We start from the raw sequence: 14,939 nt of genomic DNA, 5'->3' as shown, positions 1-14,939 counted from the left end.
GACACGGGTTCGTGCCCCAGTCCAGGAAGATCCCACGTGCAGTGGTAGAGGCTAGGCCCGTGAGCCATGGCCACTGAGCCTGCGCGTCCAGAGCCTGTGCTCCGCAATGGGAGAGGCCACAGCAGTGAGAGGCCCCCATACTGCAAAAAAAAAAAAAAAAAAAAAGAGAGAGCCAAGGCACTAAGAGAGAGAGGGAGCTGAGTAATTTTAAATGTCCATGCATACAATTAAGTTTTAAAATGCAGATAACAGAACAACATGGATGATCCCATTTAAATATAAAACTGCTATAGAATATTATGTGAATTTAAGATAAAAAAATATGGAAGTAGATTCACCTAAATATTAACAGAGGTCATCTCTGGATAATGAGTTTTTCTTTCCTGAGTTCCCAAAATGAATACGGATCATTTTTATAGGCAAATGAAATTAATAATCCCATCTTCATTGTGTTTAAAAAATGAATTAAGTGATTAGGAAAGTGAAGAAAGCCTCCTGCCCCACAGACCACCTGCCTCTCTGGCAGCCTGAAAGTTTTCCTGGTTTGCTCCGAAGAGAGAATGAATTCTCAGAAGGGTATAGGAGGGCCCAGATACAGAGGAGGAACACCATGTGCACGGTAGTTGCCCGTTATGACCCAACAGCGGGACCAGTCAACAAACACTCACACAGTGATTCGCCCCAGTGCAGCCAGCCCTTGCATTTGTGAACACAAATCTGATCAAGTCACTTCTGCTTAAAACTCTTAGTTGCCTCCCACTGCTCTTGGGGAAAAGACCAAACCCTTCAGCTGGTCCACAAGAACCTCTGCCCACCTTTCCGGACTCTTCTTAACCCATATTCCTCCTCTACCCACCCTCCAGGCGCAGGGCCTGGGCTGCCCGCTCCATCTGGATGCTTTCCCACCTCCTTCTCCCACCCCCTTCATCAGGGGAGCCCACCCCAACGCCCCCCGGACTAGGTTCCATGCCATTTCCGGGCACTGGAACAGCACCCCAGCCATTCCATCAGAGCACAGTTACACTACTGTGGGCTCCACTGGACTGGTCAGTTTGACTCACATTGTATCCCTACTGCCTAACACAATAGCTGGCATGTGGTGGGCACCCCATAAAGAAAGGCCAAGTGAATGATTACCATCCACGGGTAGGCAGAGACACTGCAAAGTGTGAGCTAGAGAAAAGACCAGATCACAGAAGGCCTGCAAGCCTTACCTGGGAATGTGGGCTTGATCCTGCATGCGACGGGAAGCTACTAGACAGTTTTGTTTTGTTTTTTTTTTTTGCGGTACGCGGGCCTCTCGCTGTTGTGGCCTCTTCCGTTGTGGAGCACAGGCTCCGGACGTGCAGGCTCAGTGGCCATGGCTCACAGGCCCAGCCGCTCCGTGGCATGTGGGATCTTCCCGGACTGGAGCACAAACCCGTGTCCCCTGCATCAGCAGGCAGACTCTCAACCACTGTGCCACCAGGGAAGCCCTACTGGACAGTTTTAAACTGCAGGGCAGCAGGATCAGCTGTGTGTTCCAGAAGAACATTCTAGCTGTGGTGCTGAGAGGCGTTTGGAGGGGAGGCAAGTTGGGGAGGTGGGGAGACCACTTGGAAATATTGCAGTAGACTCGGGGAGAGAAAAGGGGGTCTAAACTAAGGCAGGGGAGGTGGAGGGCAAAGTATGAAGAGGAAAGAGCTTAGAGAAGAAAATCCACAGGACCTGATGACTGACTAGATGTAGGGACACAGAAAAAGGAATCTATTAAGATGGTTCCCAGATTTCTGCTTCAGATGCATGAGCTTTCCAAAATGCAGAAACTGGATTTAGGTCACTGCTCTTGAAATAAGTCACTTTGACTTTTGAAGCCCCCTTGAAATGCAGCTGCACATAGTTCTCTTGCAGGGTTATTGGTAGAATCAAATGAGTTGCTGTTTGGGAAAGTGCTTCACAAATGGTAAAACCTTATTATTATCATCATCAACATGGGGGTAACAGCTTAAAAAACAACTGCATAATCACCTCCAGAAAACAGCTTCCTTGGGGGACTTCCCCGGTGGCACAGCAGTTGAGAATCCGCCTGCCGATGCAGGGGACATGGGTTCGGGCCTGGGTCTGGGAAGATCCCACATGCCACAGAGCAACTAAGCCCATGCGCCACAACTACTGAGCCTGCACTCTAGAGCCCGCGAGCCACAACTACTGAAGCCCACATGCCACAACTACTGAAGCCTGCATGCCTAGAGCCCGTGCTCCGCAACAAGAGAAGTCACCGCAGTGAGAAGCCCACGCACCACAATGAAGAGTAGCCCCCGCTCGCCAGAACGAGAGAAAGCCGGCACGCAAAAACGAAGACCCAACACAGCCAAAAATAATTAATTAGTTAATTAATTAATTTTTTAAAAAGAACAGAACAAATACTTGGAATAAATCTGAAAGAAGTTGTGCAAGACCACTATTCAAAAAAAAAAAAAAAAAAAAAACCAGCCTCCTTGGAATAGTCACCAAGACCAGGCTTATAGTCTTACACAACTGGCCAAATTTCTGCATCTTTTAAACTTTTAAACAGTTAGCCTCATGAATGACCCAGATAAGAAAAGAAGAAAAGGCATTTGCTGGAAAGTTGGGTTTCTCTGGGGCCCAGCACATGGCTGGGATCTGGTCCGGTTCAGAGTGCTGTCGGTTCTCTCTTTAAGAGATGCTGGATTCCCCTTCAATACTTACTGACTTGACAAATTTTGAAAATCTAAACTTCCAACTGTTAAAGAAAGATGAGTCAATAAGTCTTTCTTGGACATTGTATACTAATGACTTAAATAGAAATCCATCCACTTTCCCACTCGCTGCCTAAATCCCATGTGTTCGTTTGGGATCCCCAGGCGTCAGGAGTACATCAATGCCAGCCTTTTCCGGGGGCCTCTCAGAGAGATGAAGTTTCCAAAGGGCTGGAGGGTTCCCATACTTTGTATCACAGGCGAACATCTAACCCAGCCAAAATGCCTTCAGGTTTGGCTAAGGAAGCTAAGGAAGGAGAATAGAGAAGGGAAAGAAATTAAGATTTATAAGTACCTGGGATGGTCTCACTACTAGGCCAAGCACTTTATAAATGGCATAATCGAATATAGATATTATTATTCCTACTTTACAGGATTCAGAAAGGTGAAGACTGTAGTCAGATATCTCATCAATGGTGAACATCAGAGCTCAGCAATTCAACTTCTGGTTTGTGCAAAAAAAAAAAAAAAAAAAAAAAAAACAGTCGATCCCTAGTTCCCCGACCAGGGATCGAACCCGTGCCCCCTGCAGTGGAAGCTCGGAGTCTTAACCTCTGGACCGCCAGGGAAGTCCCTAGAGGTCCCTTTTTAAAGGTTAAACAAACGCTGGTAGTTAGTAGTGACGCAAGTCCAGCATAGCTGATCCTACTCCTACTTTCTTCTCCAAGCCCAGGGAATCACACCTGAGCCACTCTAAGCCGTTATCAAGAAGAGAGGAAGCACAGCTGTCTGGAGAAGCAAAGCGAAAAGGCAGGAATCAGCAAATCAATTAACGTGATTTCCTCTCCGAGAAACGAACCTCGGCAGCAGTGTTAGTGGACTAATACTCATAGATGGAGTCTTGAGTGGTTTGGACCTTTGTCCGGCAGATACTGGCCTCCAACAGGTAAAAACCAACTTCCAGCAGTTCGACTTCCAAGACCCCCGCAGGCCCCTTGGGGAAGGCCTGGTTCTCAGGCCAAGCTGCTGCCACACTCCAGAGCCTGCCTGCCAAACAGCACAGGAAGTGCCAGGCAGCTCTCCCCAGAGTAGCTGGCACCAATTACCCAGAGCCAGCTGGAAACACTCATCTGGGCTCCAGATCCCTGGCCTGATGGGAAATCCTACACTAAAACAAAGACAGCCTTGCAGCCACACCAGCACCCAACATAAGTGGCTGGTCGGGGGCTATGAGAGGCAGCCAGGGGGCAGGCCGGGGAGCACCAGCCAAGGAAGCAGCTGTGGGTCCGGGAGACTTGCCCACTCCCTGATTTCAGAGCCTCTCCACAGTCACAACCAACAGCTACCAATTACTGGGCATCTAGAGTATGCTGGGTTCCATCGTTGCCCATCCTACTGAATCCCCCCAACAACACAACAAAGAAGGAAGTGTTATCCTCATTTACAAATGAGGGACCCAAGGCTCAGAAAGATTGATGCTCTTTCCCGCAGTCACAGAGACAGGAAGCCCCAGGGCTGGATCTAGAGCCTGGGTCTTCTGCCTCTCCTTCCTTTCCACATAACATCCTGACCTAGGAGAGCTAACCACCTAAAAAGGGCCTGGCAGTTAGGGACTCACTCTGCAAAGCCATCACAAGTGACACACTAAGTCCTAAAAGATGATTAACTGGTTAAGAAGATGGGAACATTTGTAGGTCCACCATGGCTTCATCAAGAACAACTGTACAGCACTGGGATGCCAACGTCCAAGAACACACAGAAGTGAATGTCTTTTGGCAGGAAATGCCAGTTTTGAACAACAGAAAGCAGAAGACCAAGGTCATCCTTACAGCTTTTCAAGGAACAGCATAAATGGGTGTTTGATCAAGCAGGACTCAGAGGTGGTTATTATTATCTTCATGTTAATAATATTGTTATGGAAATTTATTATTATTATTACTACATACAGTATGGATATTATAATAATAATATGGAGAAATATCATAACATTTTATAGAGAACTTACTATGTACCAGGTGCTGTTCAGAGTGCTTGATGTACAGTAACTCATTTAATCCTCCAACACCCCAGGAGACAGGTAATATAATTATCTCTATTTAACAGGTGAGCACATTGAGATACAGAATGGGTAAGTAACTTGTCCAAGGTCACAGTGATCACACAGCTAATAAACTGTGAAGCCAAAATTCAAACCAAGGTAGTCAAACTCCAGAATCCATACTCTTAACCTCTACACCTACTGCCTCTCAAATACAGCAAACATTTATAAAGCAGGATCCATGCTAGGTGCTTCCATGACTATTATCTATTATCACATTTACTGTTCATTACAAACAAATCTAGCAACACGAACGGAAGCCATGAAGGCTTCATAACACGTCAGAATGGAGCTAACCCTGCAGGCAAGCAGAAACACTTGGAAATCTCCACCCAGCCCCCCATTTCTTATTGGGATTTGATACCACAAAGGTGAAACAGCTGGAAGGCCCAGGCAGCTACACATTGACTTGTCTTTGGTTAGAGCTCAGCGGTTATCAAACTTCACTAGGAGTACAGTGAATTACCATACAAAGTTGTGTACACAAAATCTAGTCTACTTACTTCAAGAATAATTTCAGCTCTTTGCTAGCCCTACATTCAATTTGCCTCTGCGTTGTTCTGAACTCTGCAAATTTCTTTCACCAGAAATCCTGAGAGTGTCAAACTTAGCCATTCCCCTGCACCTTCTGGCTCTGGGACAGCTATGGTGGCCTTCAGGACTCAAAGCTCACTGCCTTCCCTTCCTGGAGTGGCAGGAATCACAGAGATTTTTGTACCCAACCAGCTCACTTACAGGTGGAGAAACTGTCGCCCATGTTAAGCGACTTGCCCAGGATTACAGAGCGAGTTAGGAAGAAACTAACCCTAACTTTCAATTCTGAGTCTGATACATGTCTTCCACTACACTGCAATTTTTTTCCCCTGTGGTTCCCCTGGCTCTTCTACAGTGTTATATTCAGCAAATGTTTATTAACCCCCAATAATAATAGTGCTATAGACTGATTTTGTGTCCCTTCAAAATTAATATGTTGTAACCTAATCCCCACTGTGATGGTACTAGGTGGTGGGGCCTTTGGAAGGTAATTAGGTCATGAGGGTGGAGCCTCATAAATGGGATTAGCGCCCTTATAAAAGAGACCCCAGGGCTTCCCTGGTGGCGCAGTGGTTGAGCGTCCACCTGCCGATGCAGAGGACACAGGTTCGTGCCCCGGTCCGGGAAGATCCCACATGCCGCGGAGTGGCTGGGCCCGTGAGCCATGGCCGCTGAGCCTGCGCGTCCGGAGCCTGTGCTCCGCAACGGGAGAGGCCACAACAGTGAGAGGCCCGCGTACCAGAAAAAAAAAAAAAGAGAGAGACCCCAGAGAACTCCTTCACCCCTTCTGCCATGTGAGGACAGCCCACAGTGAGAAGACAGCCCTCTATGAACCAGAAGCAGGCCCTCACCAGACACCAAATCTTCCCAGCCTCCACAGCTGTGAGAAATACATTTCTGTTAAGCCACCCAATCTGTGGTATTCTGTTATGGTAGCCTGAATGGACTAAGGTAATGCCTAGGAGCTCGGCTTGCATTATCTCATTTAATTGCCCAACCCAGCAAGGTTGATACTATATTTATTATGTCCATTTTACAGTTTAAGACACTAAACTTTAGCCATTTGATGCCACCTCTCCAAGATCATGGCAAAAGATGAGGTTCAGAATCTGAACCCCAAGTGTCTTAACTCCAGAGCTTATTATATTCTGGACTCTGTGAGGTCCAATTTCACCATCCCGGTCCCCTTTTCTTTCTGTGTCCTACAGCCAATCCCCAAGTCAAGTTCAGAAGCTCTTTCCTGCAGTGCTGTTCTCCCCACTACCCACAACGTCCCCATGGCCCCAGGTGGACTGTGCCCATTGCTCTGCTAGGTCCATGAGGCTTGGTAGACATGCCAGGGACACCGTGTGGCCCCAGAAGGTGCATCGGTCCATGAGAGGGCAGGAGAGTGTCCAGTGCCCACTCTGCTCTTGTTCCCATCTGGCGTCAGGGGCCAGCATACAGTACAGGGTTTCCTGGTGGCCACTCCCACACCAGCACAGACCAGTAGTGACCCACGTCTAAGCCTGCCCCAGAACACACCCACAAACCCTCAGGATCACACCACCGACCCTCACCTACTCGCAGCCAGAGCCAGCTCTAGTCAGTATAATTTCAGGGGAAGGGAAGGGTTGCTGAGCAAACACGCAGTGTGACAGCAGGCACTGTGCATAGAACTTCACTCCCCAGGCCGCGTTCACACACGAGGAAGGTGTCACTAGCCCCGTTTATTCTAAGAAGGAAACCAAGGCTCAGAGAAGCTAACTGACTTGCCTGACCAGCACAGTAAGTCTTTGTGTGACTCCAAAGCCCAGGGTTTCCCACTACAAATGCCCTCTCTCAGCTGACAGACATCCCTAAAACTATGCACTCCAATTGCTGGCTGACAATCAGAACCCCGTCATGAGAGCCTCATTCCTCAAGCTTCCCTTTGTTGAAGTGCAAATGCTGTGCAGAGGGGTGCACAAGTTTTAACCAGTATTTAAGTCTCCCCTAATAACAAGAAGCATTTTAACGGCATTTCAGGGTTAACCAACAAATTTTTCATGCAAATCTTCACTTGATCCTCACCACATCCCGTAACTAAGGATCACACTCCGCATCTGACATGTGAGGAACTGAGGCTCAGACGCAGGAGTGGGGATGGAGGGGGGCAGCTGAGAGCCAGAGTACAGACTGCAGTCCCAGTCTGCGTGAGCCCTCAGTCCACACACCACCTCACCTCACTCTGCTCCAGTCTTCCCAGGGATGTGAGAAGGAGGGAATTAGGGCAACGGGCACTGGGAGGTGGCGGTAGGACAGTGTGCCTTGGATCCTTATTCAGTTCCTTGCAACGCACCATCACCCGCAACCAGGCGTAAAATGCCCAAAGGTCTCGCCTCCACCCAGACAAACTAGCAGGCAGACGTGACACTCAGCCAAGAGAGCACTGAGACCGGTCTGGGCTGAGAAAGTCCCCAGCCATACACACCAAGGGAGGCCAGGGGCCGCTATGCCTGGGCTGGAGAGGGGCCACACCCCTGGTGCATGCAGCCCCATCACCCCAGACACCCACGGAGCCCTGCCCACACAGAACCCCTGTGAAAGGAGCATCCTCCAGCAGACCTCCCCACTTAGTGGGGCTTCCCAGCACCCGGCAGTCCCAGGGTGGGACAGGGAACCCTCACTCCTAGCCCCTTGGGCTTCTGATTGCTGTCTAGGGGCCCCTTGTTTTTCCTCCTCTGGGACAACCCTGCAGAGAGAAACTCAAGGGAGCCAGTGGCAGCTGCTACAGGAAACATATCCCTCTGTTAGCAACACTTCTTCAGTACAGGCCTAGAATTTTCCACAACACCACCAGGTTCATTTCTGAAGGAGGCAGCTTCTTTTCCACACGTCCCACCAACTTCACATCCTCCCAGCCTATGGCTTCACCCACTTCCTTCTGACACCCTGGAGGTCATTCATCGCCGAGGGGAGAAGGGGAAATGAGGATACCCTGAGCCCAATTTTCTCAGCTATAAAATGAGTGGTGAGTAGCACCAAGGGAGATTGAGGGAGGCCCCCTCAGGCGGCTGAAAAAAAAAAAAAAAGTGCTTTTGTTTTCTGCGGACATACTTCACTTCGGGGGGAAAAGGTGTGTGCTTGTATTTCAGGCAGCCTTATGAGAAAGTAAGAAACTGCAAATCCACTGAATACAAACCCAAACATATAACCAAGCCCCTGAAGACGAGGAAAGTTCTTCTGGAAACCAGCGATACTGCAACTCCCGCAACAACCATTCATTTCATATTCAAATGTGAGTTCACAGTCAAGCTACACTTGAACCTCTACATATGGGCTTCAATTAATGTTAACAGTTACAATCGTTGGCTGCAATCGTAACTTCAGTGGTTTCCTAGGGACGGGACCCTCAAATCACGAAGGCTGATTTGAAAGTAGTACTTTCTGGATGTGGCATGTGTTCAAGCTCATGGTCTCGTTTCCCAGACCTCTTGATTGCATACCTGATTTCATGACCTGAGAACATCATACAGAGAGGACACAAGACCATTTCCCAGGTACATGAGGGGAGTGCTGAACAGGCGGCCCTGGTGGGAGGTGGATTAACAAGCCTATTTCTTCAACCTGATCTTCCTCTCAGGAGCAGCCCTCCCCTACCTGTGACAATGGTCCATCTTTTTCTGGTTTTGCCCCAGCCTGTGCTCGCTCATCAGACCTTGGCAAACTCCGTGACCTGTCCTCATCAGGACGATGAGCTGGTCCCAAGGCTCGGGCACAAATAAAGTCCACCATGGGAGGGAGCACGGTTGGGACAAACCCTGGGCTGAGGAGTCAGGGCAGATGTCGTCTGAACCCAACCCTGCTACTTCCTAGCTTGTGACTTCTGGCAGATTACTTCCTCTCGGAGTCTCAGGAGCTTCTCCTAAAATGGGGGTCATGACACGTACCTTTCAGAGTCGTTGTGAAAGGTGGTCAAATGAGCTGAGTAGAGCACCTAGCTCAGTGCCTGGCCCACACCCCATAGCTATGCATGGCAAATGGCAGGGCCTGTTCTTCGTGCAGCCTTGACCATCAGTGTCCCAGAGTCCCTGCAGCCAGGGCATAGGCCAGCTCAGGAGCCCCAGGCTCCCATGTCAGAGGGAACCCTCACAGGGTTTCTCCCTGGGGGTGTCCCTGGCGTTTAGGGCAATTCCTCACTGTGCAGGACTTCCCTCACACTGCAGAACATTGAACCCCTCTGCTCTCTGCTGTCTGTAGAGCCTGTCCCCAGCCCCCTAGAACTCAACTACTAATAGTGTACCATATCTGTCCAAACACCCCTTGGGGAGTATCATTCCTGGCAGAGAACCACAGCTGAAGCCTTCTCCCTGCCAATCTGAACCACAAGTCTCTGAGCCAGATGCCTCCTCTTATCCCAGAGACATCCATTTAACAGAGAGAAGTTCTGTCAGGAGCCCTCCAAGGAAACATGATTCTTGACCTTGCCACAGGGGTGGGTCACACCTCCCCTTCTGAAGAACCGTCAAGACCCCCATTGTCCTCAAAAGCCTCTCCTGGTAAAAATCTCTTGACTCGCCAGGACCATAACATAAATTCCTTTAGTAAAGTTCTTTGACCTGGAAATTTTACATAATTAACAGACTGGAAGAGAAGGTGATTCTTGATGACAGAATGTCAGACACTTGAGAAAGGGAGTGATCTGGGCACCAGGATCTCTTCAGGATTCTTCTCTCATGTGGTAAGAGGGGGGCTGTCCACCTATTCCACCCTGCTGAAACCATGGGACAAGCTGGCAACCATGGGCATGGGCTACAAGATATCTGTATGTCCTGAAATCAAGTCCTACCTGCCACACGCTGACGTTGCAGTAATATGAAGTCCCCTGCTCAGAAAAAAATGTCACATAACGTATATGACAGATAGCACTTGCAAATCATACACACACACGTACGTGTTTGTATATAATGCGTATTATTATACATATTAATTATACAATTATTATGTAATTAGTATATTGTATAATATATAGTGATTATAATTATATATTATGTATAATTAATATATTGATTATATGTATAACTAACATGTATTATGTACATTAAGAGTATAGTTGACTCTTGAACAACTCAGGGGTTACGGTTAGTTGAAAATCTGCATTATAACTAACCGTCAGCCTTTCCTATATATGATTCCTCCATATCCCCAATTCCACAACTGCAGATTCAGCCAACTGCGGATCGTATAGTACTGTAATATTTACTAGAGAAAAAAATTCTCGTATAAGTGGACCTGCGCGATTCAAACCCAGTTGCTCAAGGGTCAACTGTACTTGCAAATTAAAAATAAATGATGAAATTCCCCCAGAGGAAAAACATACAGGCAAAGAACATAAAATGGCAATTTCACAAAAGAAGTGAAATAACATGTGGAAGTAAGATACTACCTTCCACCTCTCAAACCAACAGCTTTTGAAAAATTATAGTGTCCAGTCTCATGAGAGTGTGTGAGCACCTGATACGTTGCTGATGGGAGTGTAAGTTGGTATTTCCAGAGGGCAGTTGAGCAATATGTTTTAAAATCCCTAAAAATATACATAGTCTTGGACCAAGCAATCATACTTCTAGAAATTTATTCTCAGAAGTATTAATGGATGTACTCAAAGATTGAGCCTGTTTTCATTGTCTATTATGGTAAAAATTAAAAGCAACCTAAATAGCCAACGGCAGAAGATTTTTTAAATAAAAACTTTGTATATAGCTTGAAACAAAGCTATTATGATATTAAATAACATTACCAAACATTATGACTGCATTTTGTTAAAAAAACTGTGTATATACAAAAAAAAGTACTGGAAGTCTATACAAGAAATATTAATAATGTTTAGCAACGGGTGATAAAATTACAAGTGATTTTCTTTCTTTCTTTTTGAATATCTGTGTTTGCTAAAATGTCTATATTGGCCTAAAACTTCTAAAATGTCTCTTATGGCATTTAGTAGCTTCTACTTTGTAAAATGTTATGTATGAACACATCGCATCACCCCAAGAGTACAAATTCCTGAAACACTAGGTTCTAAGTCTGATTCATCATCATAAACTCCCCATGATATTAGCTTAGGGCCTTGAATAATTACAACAATTACCATTTATTGAATGTTTGCCACATGGCAGGCATTGTATTAAATTGTATCTTTTAATACAGTAAAATTCAATAAGCATTTTTTGAAGAAGGGAGGAAAGGAGGAGGGCAGATGGAAAGGAGTGAATGAATAAACGCCCAAAGGTCTGAAACAAGCTGGCAGCTCTCTCACCAGGAAGTGACCTGCTCACTTTTGAGGTCCCTTCTGACTAGCAGACCACACCAATGTGCCAGGCCATTTCCTCTAGTGAAGATGGGAGCAAAAAGAGGGGCGGGGAGGACTACATTGTAAACCTGGGTTTTAGAAGCCACACTTTCTGGAAGATAAGATTTCACAGGGAACTCAGTGCTTTGTGACCGCCTGGAAGGGTGGGATAGGGAGGGTGGGAGGGAGGGAGACGCAGGAGGGAGGAGATATGGGAAAGTGTGTATATGTATAGCTGATTCACTTTGTTGTGGAGCAGAAAGTAACACACCATTGTAAAAAAAAAAAAAAAAAAGATTTCACGGGGAACTGCCAGGTAAAACTTCAAAATCATTTTTGGGAGCTTCCTTATCAGATTCAAAAAAACTAATATTAAGACGGCAAAGGCCTTTTAATGAATCACTTTTGACCTTGGCAACCTTTAATTCATTCCTACAAAAACTCCCAAGCACCCACCATCACCATTATGAAAGATAAATTAGACACAGTCTCATCCTTAAGGAATCCGTAATGCAAGAGGACGACGAATAGTTGCTGAAATAAGTGATTCAAGGCCGGGTGTGAGCTCTCACAGAGGACTAAGAGGCTGAGAGGAGTGCAGAGGGAGAAATTCTTTCTGATGGGGAAGGAGAGCAGAGGAGGTGGCAAGTGAGAGCCAGGATAGACAAGATTTCTCAGTGCAGAGTTGGGGGAAATGGCATTCCTGGCTGAGGGCACAGCCTGAGCAGAGGCTCTGAGGGGTGGGATGTGGGCAAACAATCATGAGTGTGTGGAAGAAACAGGTTTGAAGTGACAGCTGAGGCAGGAAAAGCAAGTTCAAGCCAGAATGGAGAGGCTTGGGAAGCAGGCAAAGGAGTCTAGACTTAATTCTGGTAATCCTTGTTCAGCCCATGCCCCCCAAATCCTGGGCCACTTCATTAGAAGGAGCAAAAGTGGTCCAGAGATGAGCTCCTGTCCATCAGCCTCTTCTTGCCCCTGGCAAATTTCTGCTACACTTCCAAAAAGCACATTAATACACCCCTCACTTTCAAAGGCACTGGGGTGAAGTTCAGATTTAAAGCCATAGTGACCTGAGCACACACAGAAGTAGAAATGCTGAAGCAGCTCCTTGACACCTGGCTCTGCCCTGCCATTCTCCAGACTCTGACATTCCAGAGAGGAAGCTGCCCTGGCTTAGCCCATCTCCTGGGAAGATGAGGAGGCAATCCCTGGACCAGCTGGTGTGCAGCACAGAATGGGCAGTAAAAGCACCAAGAACTGATCTCTTCAAATTCAGCTTCCAGAGGGTCAGCCCTGTGGTCCCACTCCCTCTAACAGCCATGAAGACACCCCCAGCCCCCTCTGGTACCCCTCTTGGTAAAGGGTTTGGGAAAGGAGCCACTAGGAGTCCAGAGGACAGCAGACAGGTTTTTCTCAAATATTTCAGTAGCATGATACATCCTTCCCTCCCTGCCTTCTCTCTCTCTCTCTCTCTCTAAATGTGCCTCTTTTTCTGCTTTATCTTCACTCTCTCCCTCCCTCCCTCCTTCCTGTCTTTGTCTCTCTCTCCTTGTGTCCCTTTCTCTTCTTGCTTCAATTTTTGTAGAACCTATCCTTCAATCTCTTTCTCTGAATCTCTCTATCTCTATGTGTCTGTCTCTCGAAGCCTCTGCCTCTGTTTCTATAACTGTCTCCACGTCTTTGACATTCTATCAGTCAGTCTCTGTCTTGGCATCTCCGACTTTGTATTGCTGACATGCTGTCTACGTGTTTCTACCAACGTCTGTGTCTAGATGTCTCTGTCATTCTGTCTCTCTATGTGTCTCTGTGTCTCTGTCTTAGTGCCTATCATGCCCACGTCTTTCTGTCACTCTCACTCCCGGTATTTCCATCTCTCTGTCTCCATCTCTGTCTCTATCCCTCCTCTCCCGGCTTGTGTTACTAAAATCACAGAGAGGAAATCGAGCAGTTCCAAAAGCTGTGACCCTAAAAACCAGCTTCAGCGGGAGGCCGGGTTAGAGCGGCGGGAGGGGCACCGCGGGGACCGGGTGAGGCGGCCGGGCCACACACGCGACTTCCCGGCCCCGTTGCCCCTCCCCGGGTCTCCCGCCTGGCGAGCGCCTCGCCTCGCCTCGCCTCGCCTCGCCTCGCCTCGCGGCCCAGCCCGACCCCGAAGACCCTCGGCGCCACCTGAGAGGGGGTTTGCCCCAAACGGGAGTAGAACAACAGAGGGCGGAAAGTTCTCACCGATGGTGAAGCTGTAGCCATCGATGCTGAAAGTGGCACTCCGGCATTTTTTGAAGCCCTCTTTCCTGTAGCTGGCGTCCGTCATGGCTCGGCCGACGGCGTCCCGGGGTCCCCCGCGGCGGAGCGCGCAGCCCCGCGCCGGCGCCCCGCGCTCGGCCGCGTCCCCTCCTCCGGCGCGCCGCGCGCTGTCCCCGCTGCTCCGCCGCTCGCTGCGAGCGGAGCGCGCCGGCTGCAGGCGCCGCGACCGCGAGGTCGACTAACGAACGCACTAGGCACACGGCGCAGCCAGCGAGCGTCGCAACTGCACCATCTCCAGTGCCAGGTTCCAGACACCACGAGAGAAGTGCTAAGAAAGGCAGGCGACGCGGACCGGTGCGCGTGGATGCAGGCCGGTGGGTGGGTGGGTGCCGAAATCCCTGTCTTTGCCACCCTACTCCCTGGGAGCCGCTGAAGCCGGCACGCTTCAGGCACGCCTGTTTTCTCTCAGCTTCGCCTTCCCCTCTCTGGAGGCTGGTGGGATTTGGGGACTCTAGGGAATGGCTAAGATTTGGCGTCGGGCTTCTTCTACATGTTTTCTCTGGCGGACAAGAGAGCTCCCAAAAAGCACATCAACAGATGGAAAAGCAAACGTCTAAGCCGGTCGGAGGCTGCCAAAGTTTGCTCCAAACAAGGAAGTCGGGAAAATCGCCACGCCCACTTCCTCCCAGCAGCTGTCTTCCCTAACTGGCCTGGAACCTCGGTAAGATTACTTCTCGGCAGTCCTTGGCCAGAAGGTAATTATCAAAGTAACCCATATTTGTGGCTAAGCGCTTACACACAGAGGCTCTAAGGTGTGCAAGTTCTAGTCGATTCCAAACGAATTGTCCAAGCTCTTTCCAATTTGGTTTTGACAAATAGAGACTCCTGGAATGTGTTGCCAAGCAAAGATTCCTGGAATTTGTGGAGGTGGCAGAAATTTAACCAATGCTACAGCTAACCCCTCTTGTTACAGAAGAGGAAACTGAGGTCCACAGGGCCTTGACTAAGGTCCTACAGGTAAAAAGTGGCAGCGTTTGGACAGAGGAGTTTCACTTTA

The 14,939-nt window shown here is 48.3% G+C and overlaps 1 protein-coding gene across 5 annotated transcripts in view; it reads right to left on the bottom strand.

Annotated features, from left to right (window-relative positions):
• Nucleotides 1-14,015, bottom strand: part of PDE1C (phosphodiesterase 1C) — a 472,817-nt gene extending 458,802 nt beyond the window's left edge. For 2 of the 5 annotated variants that reach the window (XM_032643393.1, XM_032643388.1), the window contains exon 1: nt 13,865-14,015. In XM_032643393.1, the coding sequence (XP_032499284.1) occupies nt 13,865-13,949 (85 nt within the window). In that variant the 5' untranslated portion in view covers nt 13,950-14,015. The remainder of the gene's footprint in view (nt 1-13,864) is intronic. The other 3 variants (XM_032643391.1, XM_032643389.1, XM_032643390.1) reach the window with 3 other exon arrangements.
• Nucleotides 14,016-14,939: the final 924 nt, after the last annotated feature.

The sequence above is a fragment of the Phocoena sinus genome, chromosome 9, assembly GCF_008692025.1.
Source record: "Phocoena sinus isolate mPhoSin1 chromosome 9, mPhoSin1.pri, whole genome shotgun sequence".
Taxonomy (NCBI): Eukaryota; Metazoa; Chordata; class Mammalia; order Artiodactyla; family Phocoenidae; genus Phocoena; species Phocoena sinus.
This window is presented reverse-complemented; position numbering and strand designations above follow the sequence as displayed.